General features: G+C 40.1%; 1 protein-coding gene across 1 annotated transcript in view; it reads right to left on the reverse strand.

The window, feature by feature from the left end:
• Positions 1–8577: 8577 nt before the first annotated feature.
• Positions 8578–23187, reverse strand: part of CYP7B1 (cytochrome P450 family 7 subfamily B member 1) — a 316577-nt gene continuing 301967 nt past the window's right edge. The window contains exon 6 of the mRNA XM_077270580.1: positions 8578–12666. Within this exon, the coding sequence (XP_077126695.1) occupies positions 12370–12666 (297 nt within the window). The 3' untranslated portion in view covers positions 8578–12369. The remainder of the gene's footprint in view (positions 12667–23187) is intronic.

The raw sequence follows: 23187 nt of genomic DNA on the forward strand, positions 1-23187 counted from the left end.
ACTAGTAAAGCAGGGACAGCAAGTAGAATTTTTCTTTAAACACGAGTAGCTGAAAGATAAATATACCGTTCAGTAGCCATTTATAAAACAACTTAAGACTGTACTGACAATATGGTGGCCAACAAACGTGTGGGGTTATTACAAAGGACAAAAGAGCAGATCAGGGCATTCTCCTGTATAAAGATGCAAGGTCCAAAATTCAAGGACCCCACTGGGATACAGAATGTACAGGAAAATAGAAGACAGCATCCAGCAGGTGATGAACATCAAAACATCTTTATTTTACCAAATAAGGTATTCGACGTTTCAACCCGTCATTAGTGTTGAGCATTCCGATACTGCAAATTTCGGGTATCGGCCGATATTTGCTGTATCGGAATTCCGATACCGAGTTCTGATATTTTTGCGATATCGGAAATCGGAATCGGAAGTGTGCGGTGCCTATGGTTACCAGGGTCTGGAGGAGAGGAGACTCTTATTCAGGCCCTGGGATCCATATTCATGTAAAAAATAAATAATAAAAATAAAAAATATTGAAATACTCACCCCTCCGGCGGCTCCTGCTCTTAGCGATGCTTCCGTTCCTAAGAATGCATGGAGTGAAGGACCTTCGATGACGTCGCAGCTTGTGATAAGTCGCGTGAGCGGTCACATGAGCGGTCACGTGACCAATCACAAGCCGCGACGTCATCGAAGGTCCTTAACTCTGCATTCTTAGGAACGGAGGCACCGCTAAGAGCAGGGGCCGCCGGAGGGGTGAGTATATCAATATTTTTTATTTTTATTCTTTATTTTATACATGAATATGGATCCCAGGGCCCGAAGGAGAGTTTCCTCTCCTTCAGACCCTGGGAACCATTCCGATATTTTGTGTCCCATTGATATGCATTGGTATTGGGTATCGGTATCGGCGATATCCGATATTTTTTGGATATCGGCTGATCCAATCCGATACCAATACCTTTGCATATCGGAAGGTATCGCTCAATACTACCCGTCATACGTCTTTTTCGAGCATGGAGGACCACATCATACTGCAGTGTAGGTACGATAAGGTCAAAATCATTGTTGGATAAGTCAGTATGCAGCAAAGAGGCAGATCACTTAGTGGCCAGTAACAATGAAATTGCTTTCAGCGACTGTCATCTGCAAATCGTACCCCTCTATATTCCAACGCTGCTCTCGGCCACATTAGGAACGCGCCTTTGCATTGTTATGGTCACGATGAGTAAGAGCAACCTAGGTCTGCAGACTAATTCCTTTAACACAGTAAACAGGTCTTTGAGGTCAAATGGTAATCTTAAAAATGTTTTACTCAGAAATTGTTAACCATAGATAACAGAAGCAAGTCCAGTCCTGGCTCTGCTCATTCGCACACTATCCTCTACTTTCAGATGAAGGGATGATCTCTCGGTAGAATCCGCCTGGGTCACTTCAGCGCCCAGTGACTGAGTGTGGACAGTTATTTTATCACGGCAAAACAAAGTGAGGACTGATGGGGAGATGGGGTCCGAGGAAGAAGAGCGGCAGGAAATAGGTGGTGTCATTTTGGCTTTTTTTATTTTCCCAATCTGATATGCAAAAGGTTCCGATGTCCTCAAAAAAAGTCAATGCTTTATTGTGCAGCACAAATTACGGCAGCTGTAATGTGCGTTTGTTGTCCACAATAAAGTTTTGAAACATTTATTTGGCTTTGTCTTGGATCATTATTGCATATTGGACTTCTATGGTGGATCAAGATGGAATCCACCAAGGTAACAGACCTAAAACTCAGCTGATGCACACAATATCAAGTTGTTTAACCCTCCTCACAAACCTTTTAATAGTTTAATTAAAAGTAAACACTAAAATACAAACTCAATAAACGCAAAACATCTTTTTAAAGAAAATGCAGGCACATTAAGTCAACTACTAGTTTTCCTCTTCTGAAAGAGATTCTGTATTTTATCTTGAAGTTGTATTTTGAGGTGGCGGCAATGTAAATCATGAAAATGCAACACCTCTGAAACCTCTTTGAAATGAAACAATAGCACACAATGATTAAAAAAGCATTAGCATCAAAATGTTTTTCCTCCTAATTTATTGCAGTCATCATATTATATAGCACTCTTTAATTACTTTTGCTCTTTTTGCCCTTTTACCCAGCTAATTCTTCTCTTTTCCATTAGGGCTCTGACATCAAGTGATTGAAAACTGACTATCTGAATCCTTCTAAGCTCTATGTAGAGATAGGAGGTCAATTTTCATGACTCATAAGTCACTGCAAAAGTCTCTATCGGGGGGAGGAGCAGAGACCAGCCGGGTCAGGAGTTGAAGAGGGGAATGATAAACACAGGGACAATAGACTTCCTGTTTCTACATAGAGCAGAGAAAAGAGAATATTTAATTGGGCAGAAAGGCAAAATGAGCAATTGTAAGTACAAAGTGCTGTATAATATAATCACTGCAATATATGAAAACGATAAAAACCTTCATGGGAGAAGGAGGGCTTCTTTAAAACAATATTGTTTCCTCTTCAAAAAGAGATTCTGCTATTATTTGCAGAGATACAACAGAATTACTTTTAGATGATGCTCACACAGAGTTATTTGAGATGTTTTTTGCAGCAAGTCCACTTTGAAAAATGCCTAAAATATCACTTCAAATATACTAGGAAAACCCTTCCAGTTAATCTCTTTTGTAAAACCACTTTCCTATTCATTTATTCAGTCTTTATATTTTCCTCTTAAGGTTTTGAAAAATGACTGGTTGAAAAAGAAAGCGAATGATACTTCTTTGAAGCGACTCCTGATGAAATTCACCAGAAACTTGGCACTGTCCAATCAAAAGGCGGCATAACTTGTTGCAGGAACAAAAAACCTCTCTTCAGGAAATGAAAAACTTCTCCAAAAACTAATCCCAAAAAGTAGCCTATCCAGAAGCCGTTTCCAGTAGAAAACTCATTGGGTCTGATTCATCAAAGCTTTGATGCCAGAATTCTGACATTGAGGGCTTTGAAAAGTCGCAAAGTTTTTAGAAAATTCGAGGCCGCGCTAAAACTTTGTGGCTTTAGTCATTCTCACATGATTTTTGTCTAGCTCCTACAAAGAGGGTGGATCTGAGGCATGAAGGGGCACTGCACCCTCCACTCATCAAATTTATGAGGAGCTACAGCGTTTGCTGCCCCAAATCTTACTCCAAGTCATGATTGGAGTAAGATTTGTTGTGAGGCACACATGGAGGCGCACACCTCCTTTCAGATGCTTCTGATTCCTTATGTGACCTATGAGGCCATTGTATTTGAAAGACTCAAAATAAACTGAACATAGCTTTAGAATAGCAGACAGAATGTTTGATTGATACCAAGGACTCCCCGAAGAAGGATTGTCTGGAAGAAACAAAGCGAGACCAATGGAAGAAAAAGGCTTTCTAGAAATGGTGGATACAGAGTCAAAGTCAGTTTAAAATGTAACCCAGAAACAATTTTATCTAAACAGCACATTTTGTCAAATCATATCGATTTTTCAAATTTTGAATATCTATAAATTTGTCATGTTCCCATATCTGTAATTTCATTACGTTGAACAAATTCCCATTTATTACATACTTCACATTTTTATTCATTGAAATCTATTTTTAATTATCAGAGAGATTATCAAAAATATTGTATATAATGTATTACATAAATCCTGACTAATAACAAACATGTATTCCATATATCATAGATCATTTAATCCCCAGTCATCATCATATGTACACCCAGACAACAACAAAAAAGCAACTCTTTTTATGAAAGTGTTAACAAACCCGACCTTTTTTAGGCTAGTTTGCTGGACGTAAGATATAACTTCTAATATTTTTTGCTTTATGTTCAACTGATGCATTGTTTAGGCCATGTTCAGACAAGTATACGAAAATTGTCCAATTTTCATCCAGAAAAAAATGATCATTTTCATTTATGGTTAATTGTATTCCATCCGCATGTCCATATTGTGATACCTGATTTGAACATGGACAGCAAATGTACGTATTGTTGCTTGGCTTGTTGGAACATGCCCCCCAGAAAATTAGGGACATGACTGGCTCTATGCTTTTGCCTACATAGTGAACGAGAGCAGGAGCTGGCTACTATTTAGATGCAGTAGTCTGGACCATAAATTCACCCGGCATAGTGCATACTGCACTTTTTGGTCCATGCGGAAAATCGTCCACGTTCACCATCACACCGGCGACAAGGGGTCCTCATGCTATCTGTGTGCTGACCGTAGTACACACATATGTATAATACGCTTGTCTGAACGAGGTCTTAATTTGAGACCTAATCAACAAGTCATGTACCTGGTCAGTTGGAGATGATGAAAATAGGTTTGAGGAAACCTTTGTTTCTATTCACTGACAGCAAAGACTAAAAAGGTTAAAAAGTGAAAGACTAGATTAGAGTTTCGCGTAATGGTTCATTACATAGTGATTAGGTTTTTATTACATAAAACCCCTTTGAGGGGCCATTTTTACTGTTTTGAGTCCATCAGTGAGATACAAAAAGTAGAAAAATGTGAGCGCATTCTTTCCATAAAATGCTTAATTATTTGGATTTTCAAATCCCCCCCAACTTCCTAAAAAATTTAATGGACAGTTTCAATGGGCGATGAGGTTCCTTTGACTAATAAAAAGCTTAACAGAAACTACAACAACCTGACAGAAGATGACAACTCAACTCTTAAAGTTATTAAGGATTATTTTTAATTTGAATTTTTTTTTTAATGGGAAATGCTATTAAGGACATTTAGCAAGCTGCACTAAGCGGACGCAGACAACCACAAATCTAAGTACCCTGTCATCTTAGGCTATGTGCACACGATGCGGAATTGGTGCAGATCCGCAGCGGATTTTTCCGCACAGAAACACTGCAGTTCCGCACTGTGATTTACAGTACAATGTAAATCAATAGGGGGAAAAAAAAGCTGTGCTAATGGTGCGGAAAAATCCGTGCGGAAACGCTGCTGATAGAAAAGAAGGGCATGTCACTTCTTTTGTGTGGATCTGCAACGTTTCTGCACCCTTACATTATAGAAATCCTCAGTGGTAAAAAAATCTGCACCTGAGGTTTCTGCCAGGAGATGCGGATTTTGTGCAGAAAATTCTGCACCCCAATCCGCAACGTGTGCACATAGCCTAACAGTGTAAAGTCATAATGCTTTCATGAATCAACTTGTCAAAATTATTTCATAAAGAGTAACATTTTTTGGTCTTTTTTATATTTAATTTATTTAAATCACTGTTTTATTTTTTTATATAAATTTTAAATTTTTTTCAAAGTAACAGAAATTACATTTTTTATTCTTTACATTTTCAGTGGCTATTAGAATTTAGTTTTAAAGTACACATTAACAGAAAAAAAAACCCCTAAAACTTGAGGTCATTGTTTTCCTTTTAATCATTTTTAAGCATAATGGGGAGATTTTTCAAAATGAGTTCAAGGAAAAATAGAAGAATGTTATCCATAGCAATCAATTGTTTTTCTGTTTTCAAAGACAAAAGCCTCAGTAACATATGAACAGCAATCTGTTGACTTCCAATGTTTCCTCTGCACCGGCCCTAATACCTGCAGCCTGCTGTCTGCTTATTGCATGAGGCCAATGCTCTCCATATAAAAAGCCTGAGTCTTCCTCTTCCTTCCTAGCTATGGGGCATGGAAGCCAAATAAATGTAATATACTAAAAAAACCTGCAAAAAAAAAGTTACCTGCTCGTGTCTAAAGACCAGGAGCTCTCACAATAAGTAATGATGAGACAAAAACGGTTTCCTATGCTGGCTATGGATATAGATATTGGCTGTGCACGACCTGTTGTAAAGAAGGTCATGGAATACACAGTTCAATATATTAGGCCAAAAATCGGCCAAAATGAAGTTCTGAGCTAATCAGGAAATGACGTTATTGAAGGGTATTTTTATGATGTGTTTTGAAAGAGTCACTCCACCCAAGATGGAAAATTCAGCGTGATCCTGTTAAAATAAAAACACCTACACTCACCTCCCCTGCAGGTGCCATTCCAGTGGGATCGGCGCTCGCGTTACTGGGGCTCACGTGAAGTTGCTATGTCATGTGAGCCCTGCATCCAATCAGCGCTGGCGTCACTGTCACCACCTTCAGACGTTTTAAGTAATCAACAGGAAGTGAGAGTTGCGACTGACCCTCACTTACTGTTGATCACTTACATGTCAGAAGGTGGTGACAGTGACACCAGCGCTGATTGGGCACAGGGCTCACATGACATAGCAACTTCACGTGAGCCCCGGGAACACGAGTGCCGATATCGCTGGAACAGTGCTGTCATGGGAGGTGAGTATAAGTGTTTTTAGTTAATGGGGGCAAATATTCAGAGTGAAAAGGGGTTGTCTCAGTAGTGAACAACCCTTTTAAATGACTTGTATGCAGCATTTTTCATCAGTTTCCCCCCTCTGCAAGACCCATCACTAGTGTTGAGCGATACCGTCCGATACTTGAAAGTATCGGTATCGGAAAGTATCGGCCGATACCGGCAAAGTATCGGATCTAATCCGATACCGATACCCGATACCAGTACAAGTCAATGGGACACCAAGTATCGGACGGTATCCTGTATGGTTCCCAGGGTCTGAAGGAGAGGAAACTCTCCTTCAGGCCCTGGGATCCATATCAATGTGTAAAAGAAAGAATTAAAATAAATAATAGGGATATACTCACCCTCTGACGCGCCTTGGACTTTACCGCCGTAACCGGGAGCCATTGTACCTAAGAATGCGCGCTTGAAGGGCCTTAGATGACGTCACGGCGCTCTTATTGGTCCATAGCAGTCGCGTGACCGCTAGGCGACCAATCACAAAGCCATGACGTCACCCTAAGGTCTTTCAAGCGCTTGAAATACCTTAGAAGACGTCCGCAGCTTCTGATTGGTCGCGTAGCGGTCGCGTGACCGCTACGCGACCAATCACAAAGCAGTGATGTCACCTAAGGTCTTTCAAGCGCTTGAAAGACCTTAGGTGACGTCACTGCTTTGTGATTGGTCGCGTAGCGGTCACACGACCGCTACGGACCAATCAGAGCGCCGTGAAGTCATCTAAGGCCCTTCAAGCACGCATTTTTAGGTACAACGGCTCCCGGTTACGGCGGTAAAGTCCAGGCTGCGTCGGAGAGGTGAGTATATCCCTATTTTTTATTTTAATTCTTTCTTTTACACATTGATATTAATCCCGATACCGATTCCCGATACAACAAAAGTATCGGATCTCGGTATCGGAATTCCAATACCGCAAGTATTGGCCGATACCCGATACTTGCGGTATCGGAATGCTCAACACTACCCATCACTAATGTTCAGTTGTCCCCGAACTCCTCTTCAGAGTGAACTGAGACTAACTGCCAGGGCCGCTCCAGGTTTTCATGGGCGCTGGGCGAAAGAGTCCCAGTGGGCCCCTTTAACACATACCACAATTCATAATGCACCGATATGGCAGAGAAATAAAGGTATAGTACAATGCCAAAGATTTCACTTACTTCTTAGGCTACTTTCACACTAGCGTAGTTTGCAATACGTTGCAATGCGTCGTTCAGGAGAAAAAATACATCCTGCAAAGTTGTCTGCAGGATGCGTTTTTTCCCCATAGACTAACATTACCGACGCATTGCGACATACTGCCACATGTCGCAACCGTCGTGCGACGGTTGCGTCGTGTTTTGGCGGACCGCCGCCACAAAAAAACGTTACATGTAACGTTTTTTTGTGCGTCGAGTCCACCATTTGCTGAAACTCCGCCCCCTCCTCCCCGGACTTTGCAATGGGGCAGCGGAAGCGTCGTAAGATTGCTTCCACTGCCCACGTCAGGCATTTATTTCACAGCATGCGTCGGTACGTCGGCCCGACGCACTGCGACGGGCCCGTACCGATGCTAGTGTGAAAGCAGCCTTATATTACATGAGTGATATCTATTGTACATTCAACATTAGCTCAGAAACCAAACAGTATAGTCCTCTATACCAGAGGTGTCGAACTGCATTCCTCGAGGGCCGCCAACAGGTCATGTTTTCAGGATTTCCTTAGCATTCCACAAGATGCTGGAATCATTCTGTGCAGGTGATTAAATTATCACCTGTGCAATACAAGGAAATCCTGAAAACATGACCTGTTGGCGGCCCTCGAGGAATGCAGTTTGACACCTCTGCTCTATACAGAATAATGAGCCTCATATATTGCCACATACAGTATAATGGCCCCATATAGTGCTCCATACAGTATAATTGGCACCACATAGTCCTCTATACAGAACAATGAGCCACATATAATACTCCATACAGTATAATGGGCACCACAGAGTGCTCCATACAGAATGAGCCGCATATATTGCTCCATACGGAATTGACCCCATATAATGCTCCATACAGTATAGTGAGCCACATATAATTCTCCATACAGTATATGATGGGCCCCATCTATTGCTCCATATATAATGGGCCTCATATAATGCTCCATACAGTATATGATCGGCCCCATACAGTATACTGAGTCCCATATATTGCTCCATACAGAATGGGCCCATATAATAAATAAATAAAATAAAATAATTGGCCCCATATAATGCTCCATATATAATTGGCCATATAAAATGCTCCATATATCATTAGTCCCATAAGATGCTTCCTATATTATTGGCCCCATATACTGCTCCATATGTAATTGGCCCATATACTGCTCCATATTGAATTGGCCCCATAAGATGCTCCATATTAAATTGGCCCCATATAATGCTCCCTATAGAATTGGCCCCATAAGATGCTCCCTATATTTTTGGCCCCATAAGATGCTCCATATAGAATTAGCCCCATATAATGCTCCACATTTGGGCCCCTTCTGATGGTCCCCATATATTGCTCCAAATATTAAAAAAAAAAAATGATGTCACGCTCACTGGTGACATCATCGCGCCCTCTGACCTGAACGTCACAGTCAGAGGATGGAAGACGCTGCAGCGCTGGAACCGGGAGAGGTAAGTATCGCAAGTGCCAGGGCCCGGAGCAGGCGGGGGGTCCACTCATGGGGGCCGGCACTATAGCACGCCAGTATCCTCGACGGCGAGTGGGCCCCCTGCCTGCTCAGGGCCCCGGCACTTGCCCGGGTGCTGACGCCAGCCCTGCTAACTGTCATGATGTTTTTCCTGTTCAGCACACCCAGAGAAGAGGATCCCTTACTCCCTACAGCAAACGTACAAAAGCAGCAGCAGCATGGAGGACATTTTGCTCTTTCTACCACATGTCTCTTCCTTCCATTAAATGCATACACTGGAATATCTCCCAATGTATAGATTTTATGCATTGGTCATCCATAGCGATGCACTATAAAAACACCAAACGGCATATACAGCTCTGTCAAAAATTAAGAGACCACCACATCGAATCCCTGTAATGGTCAGCCCAATCTTCAGACCTGAACCCCATTGAAAACCTCTGGAATGTAATCAAGAGGATGATGGATAGTCACAAGCCATCAAACAAAGAAGAACTGCTTTTATTTTTGCGCCAGAAGCAGTGTGAAAGACTGGTGGAAAGCTTTCCAAGACGCATGAAAGCTGTGGTTAAAAATCATGGTTATTCCACAAAATATTGATTTCTGAACTCTTCCTGAGTTAAAACATTAGTATTGTTGTGTCTAAATGATTATGAACTTGTTTTCTTTGCATTATTTGAGGTCTGAAAGCACTGTTTTTTTTTTTTATTTTGACCATTTTCCTTTGACAGAAAAAAATACCAAATTTATTGCTCTTAAATTCAGAGACATGTTGCCAGAAGTTTATAGACTAAAAGAAGAATTTACATTTTACTCCAAAAATATACCTATAAAGAGAAAAATCAGACAAACTGAACATTTTGCAGTGGTCTCTTAATTTTTGCCAGAGCTGTACATTTTTTTTACTGAACTTCACTGTGTTTTATAATGAAGCTGGTTGTGCTATTCCATGTAGTAAAAATACATAAACCCCCAATATACGTATGCTGCTGAAAAGAGACCAAATTGGTATCTGTCTGGTAAGTGGGAGTTCATGGAAATATTTTACGTATGCAGTGGGAGCTTTCTTGGTGTTGAGGATGACTGTAGACTGCTAAGTGAAGAGTGCAGTAATGAGCAGTACTGTGCAGTATTGCTGTGAATACAGCCCTGGGATGAGACAATTGGGCACTGGCTAGAAGCAGCAGTGCATGTTTGAGTTTCTTTATTTCATTTGCAGTTGTTCCCCTTCCATTAACTTCTATAGAAATCAATTATAACCTGATGTATCAGTAAACTGCAAACTGAAGGTGGAAAATAGCTGTGATTCAGGATTGAATGATCAGTGCAGGAGACAGGGAGTGAGACTAGGAGGGAGGAGGCATAGGAGAGGGAGGAGGAGTAAGTGAGGGATGAGGCATAGGAGAGTGAGGAGGAGAAGGATCTAGTAAGTTGAGAAGGGATCATTTTCAGTAATAAGATATATTAGAAATGTCCTTATCTTCGCTTACACAATTTTTAAATTGAAAAATATGATTAAATAGTTACTTATTAATGTAAATATCCACCTTTTTAACATGTGTTCTAATTTCTGCACTTAGTACATTCTTCACATATTGTGACATTTTCCTGATTTAGAGATCCCATAGCCATATACATAAATGACAAGAAATCTGTCTTCCTACAGTTGCCATTAGACAGAGCTTAAGAGCACTACTTTACAATGGAGTTCAGTGTAGAAACAGTATGCAGTAAAGCCTTTAAAGGGAATCTGTTATCAGTTTTTTTCTACATAATCTGAGAGCAGAATACTGTAGGGGCAGAGACCCTTATTCCTGTGATGTGTTACTTACCAGGCTGCTTGCTACAATTTCAATAAAATCAGCATTCTATCAACAGGAGATTATCACTAGAAGGCTAGTTGTCTTGTGCCATGTAGTCTTCCAAATCCATGAGCTATATATAACCCCACCCCCAACCACTCATTGGCAGCTTTCTGCCTATACACAGTGTATACAGAAAGCTGCCAATCAGTGATGTGGGTGGGGTTACACAGAGCTCAGCATTCAGAAAACTGGTAGATCTGCAGTAGTAGATCTAAAAAAGTAAGCAGCAACCAGCTAGTCAAACATCAGTTGAATCAGGGTCTCTGTCTCTACATCATGCTTGTCTCAAATTACATAACAAAAACCTGGTTACAGATTCCCTTTAAACCAAGCTATTGTAAACTGCCAGACATTCAAAACTTTATATTAAACTAAAAACGGATATCCCAATGCAATAAAGATATAACAAAAGGAATCATAACAGAATTGTGCACTTAGTATGCTTAAAAAAACAATATTACATTCACTCTACTTTTTTTAAAATTTAAGCTGAATAGTGACTGGGACCAGTTGTCACTGCTTTTCTAGAAAATAACAGAGTATACAAAATTAGTGTCATACAATTGGGTCCACTCCAACAACCCTGGTCACAGTCAGTCCTTGGCAGAGACTGATAATTAGACTGTAACTTGGGAGAAAAGAAATGGTCCGCAGATAAAATAGTTTTCACTTTGGGTGGGGTTACCCTTTAAATATATGATTTCCTAGAAAGCAGAAATGAGAGGATATGGTAACTTTTGGGGACATTTTTGTTTACTTAAATGAGTGCATTGTGGGCAAAAACATTTTTCAATTTGGTCTAATTATAATTTTTGAATGTTTGCGCCATTGGCCTTTTAAAATCTGTGTGTTGCTGATGGATTGGTTATCGACTAATCTGTTTGTCACATCATTCTTTGAACTGTCTTTTTCTGGGCTCACCTGTGCTGATTTATGATTACAGATTAAGTCAAAGTTCAGCTCAATTTTGTAATTATAATTCAGGTGAGAGGAGCTCAAGAAAAGACAGATAAAAGAATTACAAACTTTTCTGTGAGAAGAAACTGACTGATAGATTCTCAGTTAACTTTTTCAGCAGCCAGAAATTTATAGGGAAACAAAGAGACTGTGTAAAATTTTTAATGAAACCCAATTGCTAAAATAATTTCTAGCCTAAAATGCATACAATTAAGTTTAAGATCTGTTCCCAAGAGTGTCCTTATCCAATAAATTGTCTGCTTGTCAAAAATCTAGCACTGCCATTTTAACCATGAACTAGTTCTACAATTTCGAGTTGTCTTAAGTAATGAAGGGTCTGCCATTTTGAATTTTAAAAGGAAAGGCAATGAATAAAATTTGCTAACTTGATAAATTACAATTCTATGTGGAGCTTCGATTCTCCCAGATTTCACAGTGTCTTATTGTAAATTTTGTAAATCTAATGAGGACATGGAATTAGACTGATAATCATAAATTGGAGTTTAAAGCACAAAAGAGAAATAGGAAAATCAATCATCAAATTTCCGCGGCTTATAACTAAAGTCCACATCCGAATCAGGCAGAAGTATTCCAAGTCCTGAGCGACTGTTATCCTGGCCAATTCGTTTGTAGTCAAGTAGTTCCATATCCAGATACATGACAAGAATGGCAAGAAACTGTTTTATTTCGTTCACTGCGAAGAAGCGGCCAGGGCATTTGGTGGCTCCAGAACCAAACGGCATCAAGAATGTTTTGAGTTTTTTGCCCTTTTTGAAAAAGGCTGTTTTTTCCTTTCCATGCTCAACAAAACGATCATATTTAAATTCCTGAAAAATAAATAATTCTGTATTTAATTGTACAAATAAATATAATTATAATTATTTTAATGATTTGTCTATTTACAAAAAAAACCTCAGGCACTATAAGCTCAATCATCCATTACTGTGAAATTGTGGCCCTCTTACTTGGATATTCATCAAGCTTGACTGGAATCATCACACATATACACTTGTTAGAGAAGCCATGGATGCTCCATTTTGAAGCTATTGATCAATGCTGAGAAATGTGTTAATTCAGTCAGCTACCCACATACAAATAGTCACAAACTCTTTTTTGATCTTTTCCTCTCCTTTCTTTTTCTTTCTGTGAACCACTGTTATGTTTTTCCTGCTCTTCTTGTGGCTCTGCAAGTTCAGAGCTCAGTGGGATCACAGCTTATTCACTCTGTGAGGTAAAACAGGCAGGAAAATGTTTTACCTCACAGAAAGAACCAGCTGTGATCCCATGCTGTAATGTCTATATACTCTTTTTCTTACTCCCTTGCCGAGGAGCTATGGTATGATCAGACCATGTCCCTGCACGGTCAGACACAGCCATTACACAGTACACAGCAGGGGCACATTTATAAAATTATCTCACACAGATAAAATTAAGCACAGGAACATTTTTTAACACATCAAATTCTGGCATTTTTTTTTATTCCAAGATCTATTGATTAAAATGTACTTTATTCATGGGAAGACCCATTTAAGTCTCTCTAAATAAAAAATCACGTGAAAATAAACCAAAAGAGATGGCGCTCCATGTGAAGAATGTCACAACACACAAGTGGAGGGTTAAAGGGTATTCAACTCACTTCTGGTAGTTGTGTATGCCAGGCACAACAATGATGCTAGGCGGTGAAATGACAGTGGTCCTGGAGTGCAGCAGCACCTTCTGCCCGCTCCTGGTATCCTGCTCAGGATTCGTGATACAGTGAAGAATGATGAAAGGTGGGCGGTGGAAATCCCCAGGGTGCCACACACTCAGGACCCACCCAGGTCAGATGGGAGAAGTAGATTTATTTAACACATCGCATTTTAGGGACTATCCACCCCCTTATCAGTTGATTACAAAATGTATACCATGCTCAGTACTTTAAAGAGACAGGCACTGACTTAATTGGTTGATAATTAATTGCGTGCAGGCTTTAAAAATCATAAATATTCATAAAACTTAGATGATTGCAAATCCTATAAGAAAAAACAATAATGCAAATCAATAATACACTTAAAACTAATTGTAACAAAAGGTAATTGAAACCTAAATTATCAGGCCTTTTTTGGTGATACTTTAGGAAATGCCTCAGCAGGCAGTTTCAAGGGTGACTGTAGAAACTTTTGAGGTTTATTAACATCTGACCTGTGGTACGTCATTCGCTGTTTACCTGTTGGAATGTGGGTGCAGTCTCCAATATCTGAGACGTACCACACAGCAGGTTCACACAAGAATGAACAGCTACAGGCAACATACATACAACCTATCGTATCCTGTTGAGACATTTCCTAATAGATCACCAAAAAAGACCTCATAATTTACGTTTGACCAATTTTGAATATATACCTGAGACCAGTCCGGATCAGATACAGAGGCTTAATAACAGAGACTCCTTCGGGATATATACATCGACTTTGCATCCAAAGGGATTGAACTTTAGTATTGATAATCGTATTACATTATTACATTTATGGGTTCTGTCTCTAAACACAAGTAAGTCCTGCAAACAATCTTTGATCCAAATCTAAAGGGGCCGCCCAGGGGGATGGGATCTTAGGAGTATTTGAATTGTATTTATATATATTTTATTTATTTATTTATTTTTCATATTTTTTCTCCTCTCTCTAACAATTAATTTTAGTGCACTATTAATTTGTATTATTGTTTTGTTCTATATGATTTGTAATTATGTAAGTTTTATGTATATTCATGATTTTTAAAGTCTGTATGCAATTATTTATCAGCCAATCACTTCAGTGCCTGTCTCTTTAAACACTGAGCATGGCATACATTTTGTAACACCTGATGAAGGGGACGGATCGTCCCTGAAATGGATTGTGTGTTGAATATATTGACGTGTCTCATCTTACCTGGGTGGTTCCTGACTCAGAGCATGGAACCGTGAGGATTTCCACCAACCACCTATCATCGTTCTTCACTAAACAAAAATCATAATTTTCAGGCCATGTGCACACGCTGCGGATTCCATTGCGGAATTTTCCGCAGCGGTTTTGATAAATCCGCAGTGTAAAACTGCTTTGGTTTTTACTGCAGATTTATCGAAGTTTTTATTGCAGTTTCCGCTGCGGGTTTTCACCTGCAGTTTCCCATTGGAGCAGGTGAAAAACCGCTGTGGATTCCGCACAAAGAATTGACATGCTGCGGAAAATAAACTGCTGCATTTCCGCGCGTTTTTTCCGCAGCACGTGCACTGCGGATTTCATTTCCCATAGCTTTACATTGTCCTGTAAATGCACGGGAAACTGCTGCGGATCCGCAGCTGCGGAAACGCTGCAGATCCGCAGCAAAATCCGCAGCGTGTCCACATACCCTTAAATTGTGTCTTTAACGCAAACTTCTGATTTATGGACACTTTTGCATTTTATGTTGGGACTGATAATAGCTACAGTTAATCTGGATAATTCTTCGTTCTTTGAATTTCTAAAGAGCCAGATTCATGTATGCTCAATAACACTGGAAGCTTATATATACATTTCTATACTAATGCAATAATCTGTAAATGCAAAAACCTCAGTGACATATTCAATGTCATGGAAAATGGGGATAGGAAGAACCTCCCCACAAGAAAGAGAAAGTACCCACTCCAAAAATCATGAAAAGAGGAGAAAACGGAGCAACTAGGTATCAATAGTAAAAAAAAGTATTTTTATTAGTAACAGTAACAAATATATAAACAAAAATAGCAATAAGATATTACATGGGATAAAGTTACAGGGTAGAAACAGAAAAACCCAAAGGGTCCATCATTGCACATGCCCGAATGTGTAGAGGGAAAGTCTATAGGTAAAGTGTCAGTGCATATAACCTCAATAGAGTGGTAAGATCGCCATTTGAAGCAACTTTCTGTAATAGTAGCAAAAGGAAAACATTAGGAGGGCAGAACTTACCAGAGGCAGAGCCAGAGAGGACCCTGGGCCAGGTGTAGGCAGACCCCGACGCTTATTTACATCAATGGTGACTTTTAGTGTGATAGTGGGCTTGTCGTTTTTCGATACTCATAGGTGGGTTACATCCTCTAGCATGTCTTTCCCCTGTTTTCACATCATTAGCGGTGATGTGGGAGTGCGCATGCACCCCGGCGCTCGGTGCTTCCGACATGCATTGGCGCGTCTAGTATACCTTTCTCGCACGCCTGGGGTTCAATTTTCTTGCCCCCGGGTGTGGGCAGGAATGTCTGATGCTCTGATGCATTGTTCAGGACCTGAGCAGTGCGGAGCGCATGCGCCTTTATAACCACTACCATTGGCCATACGGACTTATTTACATCAATGGTGACTTTTAGTGTGATAGCGGGCTTGTCGTTTTTCGATACTCATTGGTGGGCTACATCCTCTAGCATGTCTTTCCCCTGTTTTCACATCATTGGCGGTGTTGAGGGAATGCGCATGCTCCCCAGCGCTCAGTGCTTCCGACATGCATTGGCGCTTCTAGTATACCTTCCTCGCACGCCTGGGGTTCAATTTTCTTGCCCCCGGGTGTGCGCAGGAATGTCTGATGCTGTAATGCATTGTTCAGGACCTGAGCAGTGCAGTGCGCATGCGCCATTATAACCACTACCATTGGCCATACGGACGTCACATGTCCGGTCACATGGGCATAAAAGGTCCTGCTCTTCCTAGAATACTTATTCCCCTTGATATATATATGTCTTTTTGTCCTCTATGTCACTGTTATTGTGTCAGTTCATTTGTGACTATATGTACTTATTAATACGACTTTATATATTAATAATATTCTCAAACATCCTTATTTACATCAATGGTGACTTTTAGTGTGATAGTGGGCTTGTCGTTTTTCGATACTCATAGGTGGGTTACATCCTCTAGCATGTCTTTCCCCTGTTTTCACATCATTAGCGGTGATGTGGGAGTGCGCATGCACCCCGGCGCTCGGTGCTTCCGACATGCATTGGCGCGTCTAGTATACCTTTCTCGCACGCCTGGGGTTCAATTTTCTTGCCCCCGGGTGTGGGCAGGAATGTCTGATGCTCTGATGCATTGTTCAGGACCTGAGCAGTGCGGAGCGCATGCGCCTTTATAACCACTACCATTGGCCATACGGACTTCACATGTCCAGTCACATGGCCATAAAAAGTCCTGCTCTTCCTAGAATCCTTATTCTCCTTGATAAAACGGTGCTTCTGCCACGCAAAATGCGCGTCGGGGTCTGCCTACACCTGGCCCAGGGTCCTCTCTCGTGCTGTCTCTGGTAAGCTCTGCCCTCCTGATGTTTTCCTTTTGCTACTATTACAGAAATTTGCTTGGAATGGCGATCTTACCACTCTATTGAGGTTATATGCACTGACACTTTACCTATAGACTTTCCTTCTACTCATTCGGGCATGTGCAATGATGGACCCTTTGGGTTTTTCTGTTTCTACCCTGTAACTTTATCCCATGTAATATCTTATTGCTATTTTTGTTTATATATTTGTTACTGTTACTAATAAAAAATACTTGTTTTTTTACTATTGATACCTAGTTGCTCCGTTTTCTCCTCTTTTCATAATGCAATAAGCTGTTGCTCCAAATAATTCCAGAAATTACATTATTTTTTCACATTCCTGAATACCAGGATTTTTAGATTATAGAAAACAGGAATAAATAATGTTACTGACCATACTAAATTAAAAGCAAATTAATTACTATGCTAAAATATTAACTTAAACCATAAAAAACATAAGCTGATTTGAATCTAATTCATGGTTGAAAACACAGAAGAGGCCCCTGTGCAAGAACAATATATGGGCCCATTGCAGTCCAAATGGGCACATCTTTATGCATCTGTAACATAAATTGCTTGCTGCTTTAGATATGAAGTGGGTGGCCCTTACCTCGTGGGCCCCTGTACGGTGTCTTAAAAAAGAATTCAAACACCATGAACTTTTCCACATTTTTCACTTTACAGTAACAAACTTATTTTATTGGGATTTCATGTGAAATGCAAACACAAAGTAGCATGTATTTTTGAATTATAAAATAAATGATATATTTTTTTTTTTAATATTTAAAAAATATAAAACTGAAAATTGTGAGGTGCATTTGTATTCAGCCCCCTTAAGTCACTACTTTATGGGACTACCTTTCCCTGCAATTACCACAGCAAGTCTTTTTGGGTATGTCACTACCAGCTTTGCACACCTAGAGACTGAAATTTTTACCATTCTTCTTTGCAAACTAGCTCTACCTCAGTGAGACTGGATTGAGAGAATCTGTGAACAGCAATTTTTCAGTCTTGCACACAGACTCTCAATGGGATTTAGGTCTGGACTTTGACTGGGCCATCACATTATTTATGCTTTTATCTAAATCATTCCATTGTGGTCGTATGTTCAGGGTCATTGTCCTGCTAGAAAGAGAACCTATGCCCCAGTCTTTTGCAGACTTTAACAGGTTTTCCTTCAGGATTGCCAAGTATTTAGCTTTATCCGTCTTACTATCAACTCTGACCAGCTTCTCTGCCCCTGCTCATGAAAAGCATCCATACAGCATGATGCTGCCACCTTTATGCTTGATGATGAGGATGGTGTTTTCAGGGTGATGTGCAGTGTTAGTTTTCTGCCACACACAGCATTTTGCATTTACCCGAAAAGTTCTGCTTTGGTTTCATCAAACTGGAGCACCTCCTTCCACGTGCACGCTGTCACTCAAATGACTTTTTGCAAACTACAAACAGGACATATTTTTGCCACTCTTCCATAAAGGCCAGATTTATGAAGTATACAACTAATAGTTGTTCTGTGGACAGATTCTCCCACATGAGCTGTGGAACCCTACATCTCCTCCAGAGTGATCATGGGCCTTTTAGATGGTTTTCTAGTTAGTGATCACCTTGCTTGGAATTTCAGTTTAAGCTGATGGTCACATCTTCATAGGTTTTCAGTTGTGCCATACTCCTTCCATTTTTGGGTGATGGATTTGAACAGTTTTCTGAGAAATGTTTAGAGCTTGGGATATTTTTTTTTATAACCTAACCCTGCTTTTCTCTTCTCCACAACTTTATCTCTGACCTGTCTAGTGTGTTCCTTGGTTTTCATGATGCTGTATGATCCCTCATGTTCTCAATCAAACCTCTGAGGCTTTCACGGAACAGCCGTAGATATACTGAGAATAAATTATATACAGATGGAAACTGGTAATTATGTGACTTCTGGAGGCAATTAGTCACTCAGGATTTTATTTAGGGGTATTAGACTGCAGGGGGCTGAATACAAATGCGTGTCACAATTTTAAAATTTATATATTTTTTATTCATTAGAAAACCATGCATTATTTCCTTTACATTTCACAAATACTTGCTACTTTGTGTTGGTATATCACATAAAATCCCAATAAAATACATTTAAGTTTGTGGGTGTAACGTGAGAAAAATGTGGAAAAGTTCACGGGGTATGGATACTTTTTCAAAGCAGTGTACATCTGCACAGGTTGCATCAATGGTATGTCTGCCCCTAATATAGCTTGATGTAAAAATGTTAGTGTACAAAATTGATTTTTCAGCTGTATATTATTGAACTACCAAAGCTACATTGGCTGCACAATGGGTGAGAAAACAGCACTGAAAACTATATTACAGTAAACACTTAGCACATACAACAGGAGTTCACAGTCTGTGTAATCACACTCGGTATGCACAGAAAAATTACACAGAATAATTTCAGAGAATCCCTATGCCAGGTGATCACATCCCAAACACAGTAGATAAAACTCTCAGAGAGTTATTTTCTGCAAGAAACTTCATGCAACAACTTAGTTATCGACACTAATTTGTATAAGGTAAATAGTTCACCTAAAGAAAAAGCTGGAGGAAAGTCACTAAACTAACATAAAATGTGTCACAATACCGGTGCTAGATATAGAGCTTTGATGACATGCTTTTTTGCATGCTAAATCATTTTTCATATGTCCATCCACACCTAAAGAGGCTAAAGTCACACAAGTTGTTGGCCGATTTTTCCATTGCTTCTTTTTTTTTCAAAATTTATTTTCTCTGACATGGACATGCATGTGAACCTGCAAATTCAGAGCTCACTATTTCCTGAAAAAGAGCTCTTTTCATCTTGGCTATTTTCTACAATGATTAAATTGTTGTGTATTTAACTGAGTAATACTAAATATGAGCAACAATAATAAAATGCATTGCTGCATTTTAACCTCTTAACCCCGCAAGCCTGTTTTCACCTTCGTGACCAGGCAACATTTTACAATTCTGACCAGTGTCATTTTGTGTGGTAATAACTCTGGAATGCTTCAACGGATCCTGCTGATGCGAAGAATGTTTTTTTTTTCATATCATATTGCACTTCATAATAGTGATAAAATTTGTTTTATATGACTTGTGTCTATTTGTGAAAAAATTGGAAATTTGTCGAAAATTTTTAAAATTTAGCAATTTTCAAAATTTTCATTTCTATGTATTTAAACCAAAGAGTTATGTTACAAAAATAGTTGACAAAAACATTTCCCACATGTCTACTTTGCATTAGCACAATTTTTGAAACATAATTTTTGGTTGTTAGGAAGTTAGAAGGGTTAAAATTTGACCAGTAATTTCTCAATTTTCCAACAAAATTTGCAAAACCATTTTTTTAGAGGCCACATCACATCTGAAGTGACTTTGAGGGGTTGATATGACATAAATTAACCAAAATTTACACATTCTAAAACCTGAACCCCTCAAGGTGCTCAAAAGCACATTCAAGTAGTTTATGATCCCTTCAGGTGCTTCACAGAAGCTGAAGCAATATGGAAGGAAAAAATGAACATTTTATTTTTTTTCACAAACATTTTACTTTAGACCTAATTTTTTTATTTTCACAAGGATAACAGGAGAAAATAGACAACAAAATATGCTGTGCAACTTCTCCTGAGCACACCAAGTCCCAATATGGGGGGAAAACTACAGTTTTGGCGCATGGCTAGGCTTGGAAAGGAAGGAGCGCCATTTGAAGTTTTGAACCGTAAAAAAAAATGACTGGAATAGAGAGCAAACGCCATGTCTCATTTATTTTGAAAGCTTCTGATGTGCTTAAACAGTGGAAACCCCCCACAAGTGACCCCATTTTGGAAAATAGACTCCCAAAGGAATGTATAGGTGTGGTGAACACCTTGAGCCCCAAGATGCTTCACAAAAGATTATAAGTTTGAGCTGTGAAAATAAAATATGACATTTGTTCCACAAAAATGGTCTTTTAGCCCCAACTTTTTTTCATAAAGATAGCAGGAGAAATTGGAACATACACCTAGTTGTGCAATTTCTCTTGAGTGCACTGATACCTCATATGTGGTTGAAAACTACTTTTTAGGTACAGTGCAAAGCTCAGAAGGGAAAGAAGTGACATATTGGAGTTCAGATTTTGCTGGAATGGTTTGATAGTGCCACCTCACATTGGCAGAGCCCCTGAGGTGCCAGAACAGCAGAGACCTCCATAAGTGATGCAATTTTACAAATTAACCTCTCAATAAATTAATCTAGGGGTACCTTGAGCATGTTGACACTACTTGTGCCTTATAAAAATTTAAACTATTGGGCAGTGAAAAAAGATTAATTATATTTTTACATTAAAATATTTTAGCCCCAAATTATTTTTTTTTTATAAGGGATAGTAGAAAAAAATGAACCTCAGTTTCTTGTGCAATTTCTTCTGATTGTGCCAATACCCTACATGTAATCTGGAACTAGTTGTCAGGTACAGTACAAAGCTCAGATGTGAAGGAGCGCCATATGATAGTGCAGATTTTACTGTTATGGTTTGTGGGTGCCATGACCCACTGGGAGAGCACCTGAGGTGCCAGAACAGCAGAAGCCCGCATAAGTGACCCAATTTTACAAACTACACCTGCAACAAATTAATCTGCGGGTGCAGTAATCATATTGGCACTACAGGTGTTTCACAGAATTTTAGGGTGAGGGCCTACACTGACCCCCCTACAGTTTGCGTACCAGAAGAGATTGGGGGTGGATGATGCGGTAGTGTTTCTGCTACATACAGTACATTCATTCTTGGACAATGATGGAACTGCAGTGCGCGCCGTGTTCTTTGACTTCTCAAGTACTTTCAAAACCTTACAGCCGCCCTTACTACGAAATAAGTTGACTGATACGGCGGTAGATGAGGTGATGGTGAACTGGATAAATGACTACCTGACGGACAGGCCACAGTTTGTAAGTATGGGGGAGGTGGTATCTGGCAGTGTATGGAGCAGTGTTGGAGCCCCTCAGGGTACAGTGTTGTCACCCTTCCTCTTCACATTGTATACAGCTGGCTTTCAGTATAAATAAGATCTCTGTCACCTCCAATAATTCTCAGATGACTCAGTGATTGTAGGGGGCATTGTGGGGGACCGGGGGATGAGGAATATAGAAGGGTGGTTTCTGACTTTGTGGATTGGTGCCAGGCTAACTGTCAAGAACTAAATGTGAAGAAAACCAAGGAGATGGTGGTGAGTTATAGAAGGAAAAAGGATGATTACTTACCGATCACTATTGCTGGCCAGGAGGTGGAGATGGTTGAAAGCTACAAATATTTGGTGGTTCACCTTGATGGCAAACTTGATTGGAGGTATCATATGGAGAAGGCTTACAAGAAGGGAATGAGCAGACTGTACTTTCTACGGAAGCTCAGGTCATTCAGTGTGTGAAGTAAAATGCTCGAAATGTTTTACTAGTCCGTTGTGGCAAGCTCCATCTTTTTTTGCTGTCATTTGCTGGGGCAGTAGTGTGCGAGCAGCTGACGCTAATAAGCTCAACAAACTTATCAAGAAGGCTAGCGTGGCTGTTGCCCTCCATATTGACTCTTTTGAGGAGGTAGTGGAAGATAGTATTCTGATGAAGTGTAGGGCTATAATGAACAATACACACCCACTATAAGAGCTGTTCTTGAAGCAGAAGAGCACATTCAGCAGTCATCTAATCCTACGTTACTATAAATCACAAGGCGCTAGACACGTGTGCCCAGAACAGCAGCAGGCAAACCAATCAGTGGGGTGTGTGTGACTAACAGCAAAACAGTGTATAATGTAAAAGGTTGCCGCGCTGAACGGCACTCACAGCATGGAGTAACGTCCTGTCTCCTGTGTGAAAAAATGGCCACTTCTCTGGCGATGTCCTCCTTCACAGTCCAAAGATCCTAAGCAATGGGAGCGTCCTCCCTGAAGTTACAGTCCCCCGGAGCAAAAACCCGCCGCTGTGTGTCAGCGTTAGCCACGGCCGATGGCGCCGCCGACAGCGTAGCGAGGAGAGCGGGGCGTGGTAAGATGGTGATGTCACCTGTCCGCAACTGACGGACGTAT

The sequence above is a fragment of the Ranitomeya variabilis genome, chromosome 6 (assembly GCF_051348905.1).
Source record: "Ranitomeya variabilis isolate aRanVar5 chromosome 6, aRanVar5.hap1, whole genome shotgun sequence".
Classification (NCBI taxonomy): domain Eukaryota; kingdom Metazoa; phylum Chordata; class Amphibia; order Anura; family Dendrobatidae; genus Ranitomeya; species Ranitomeya variabilis.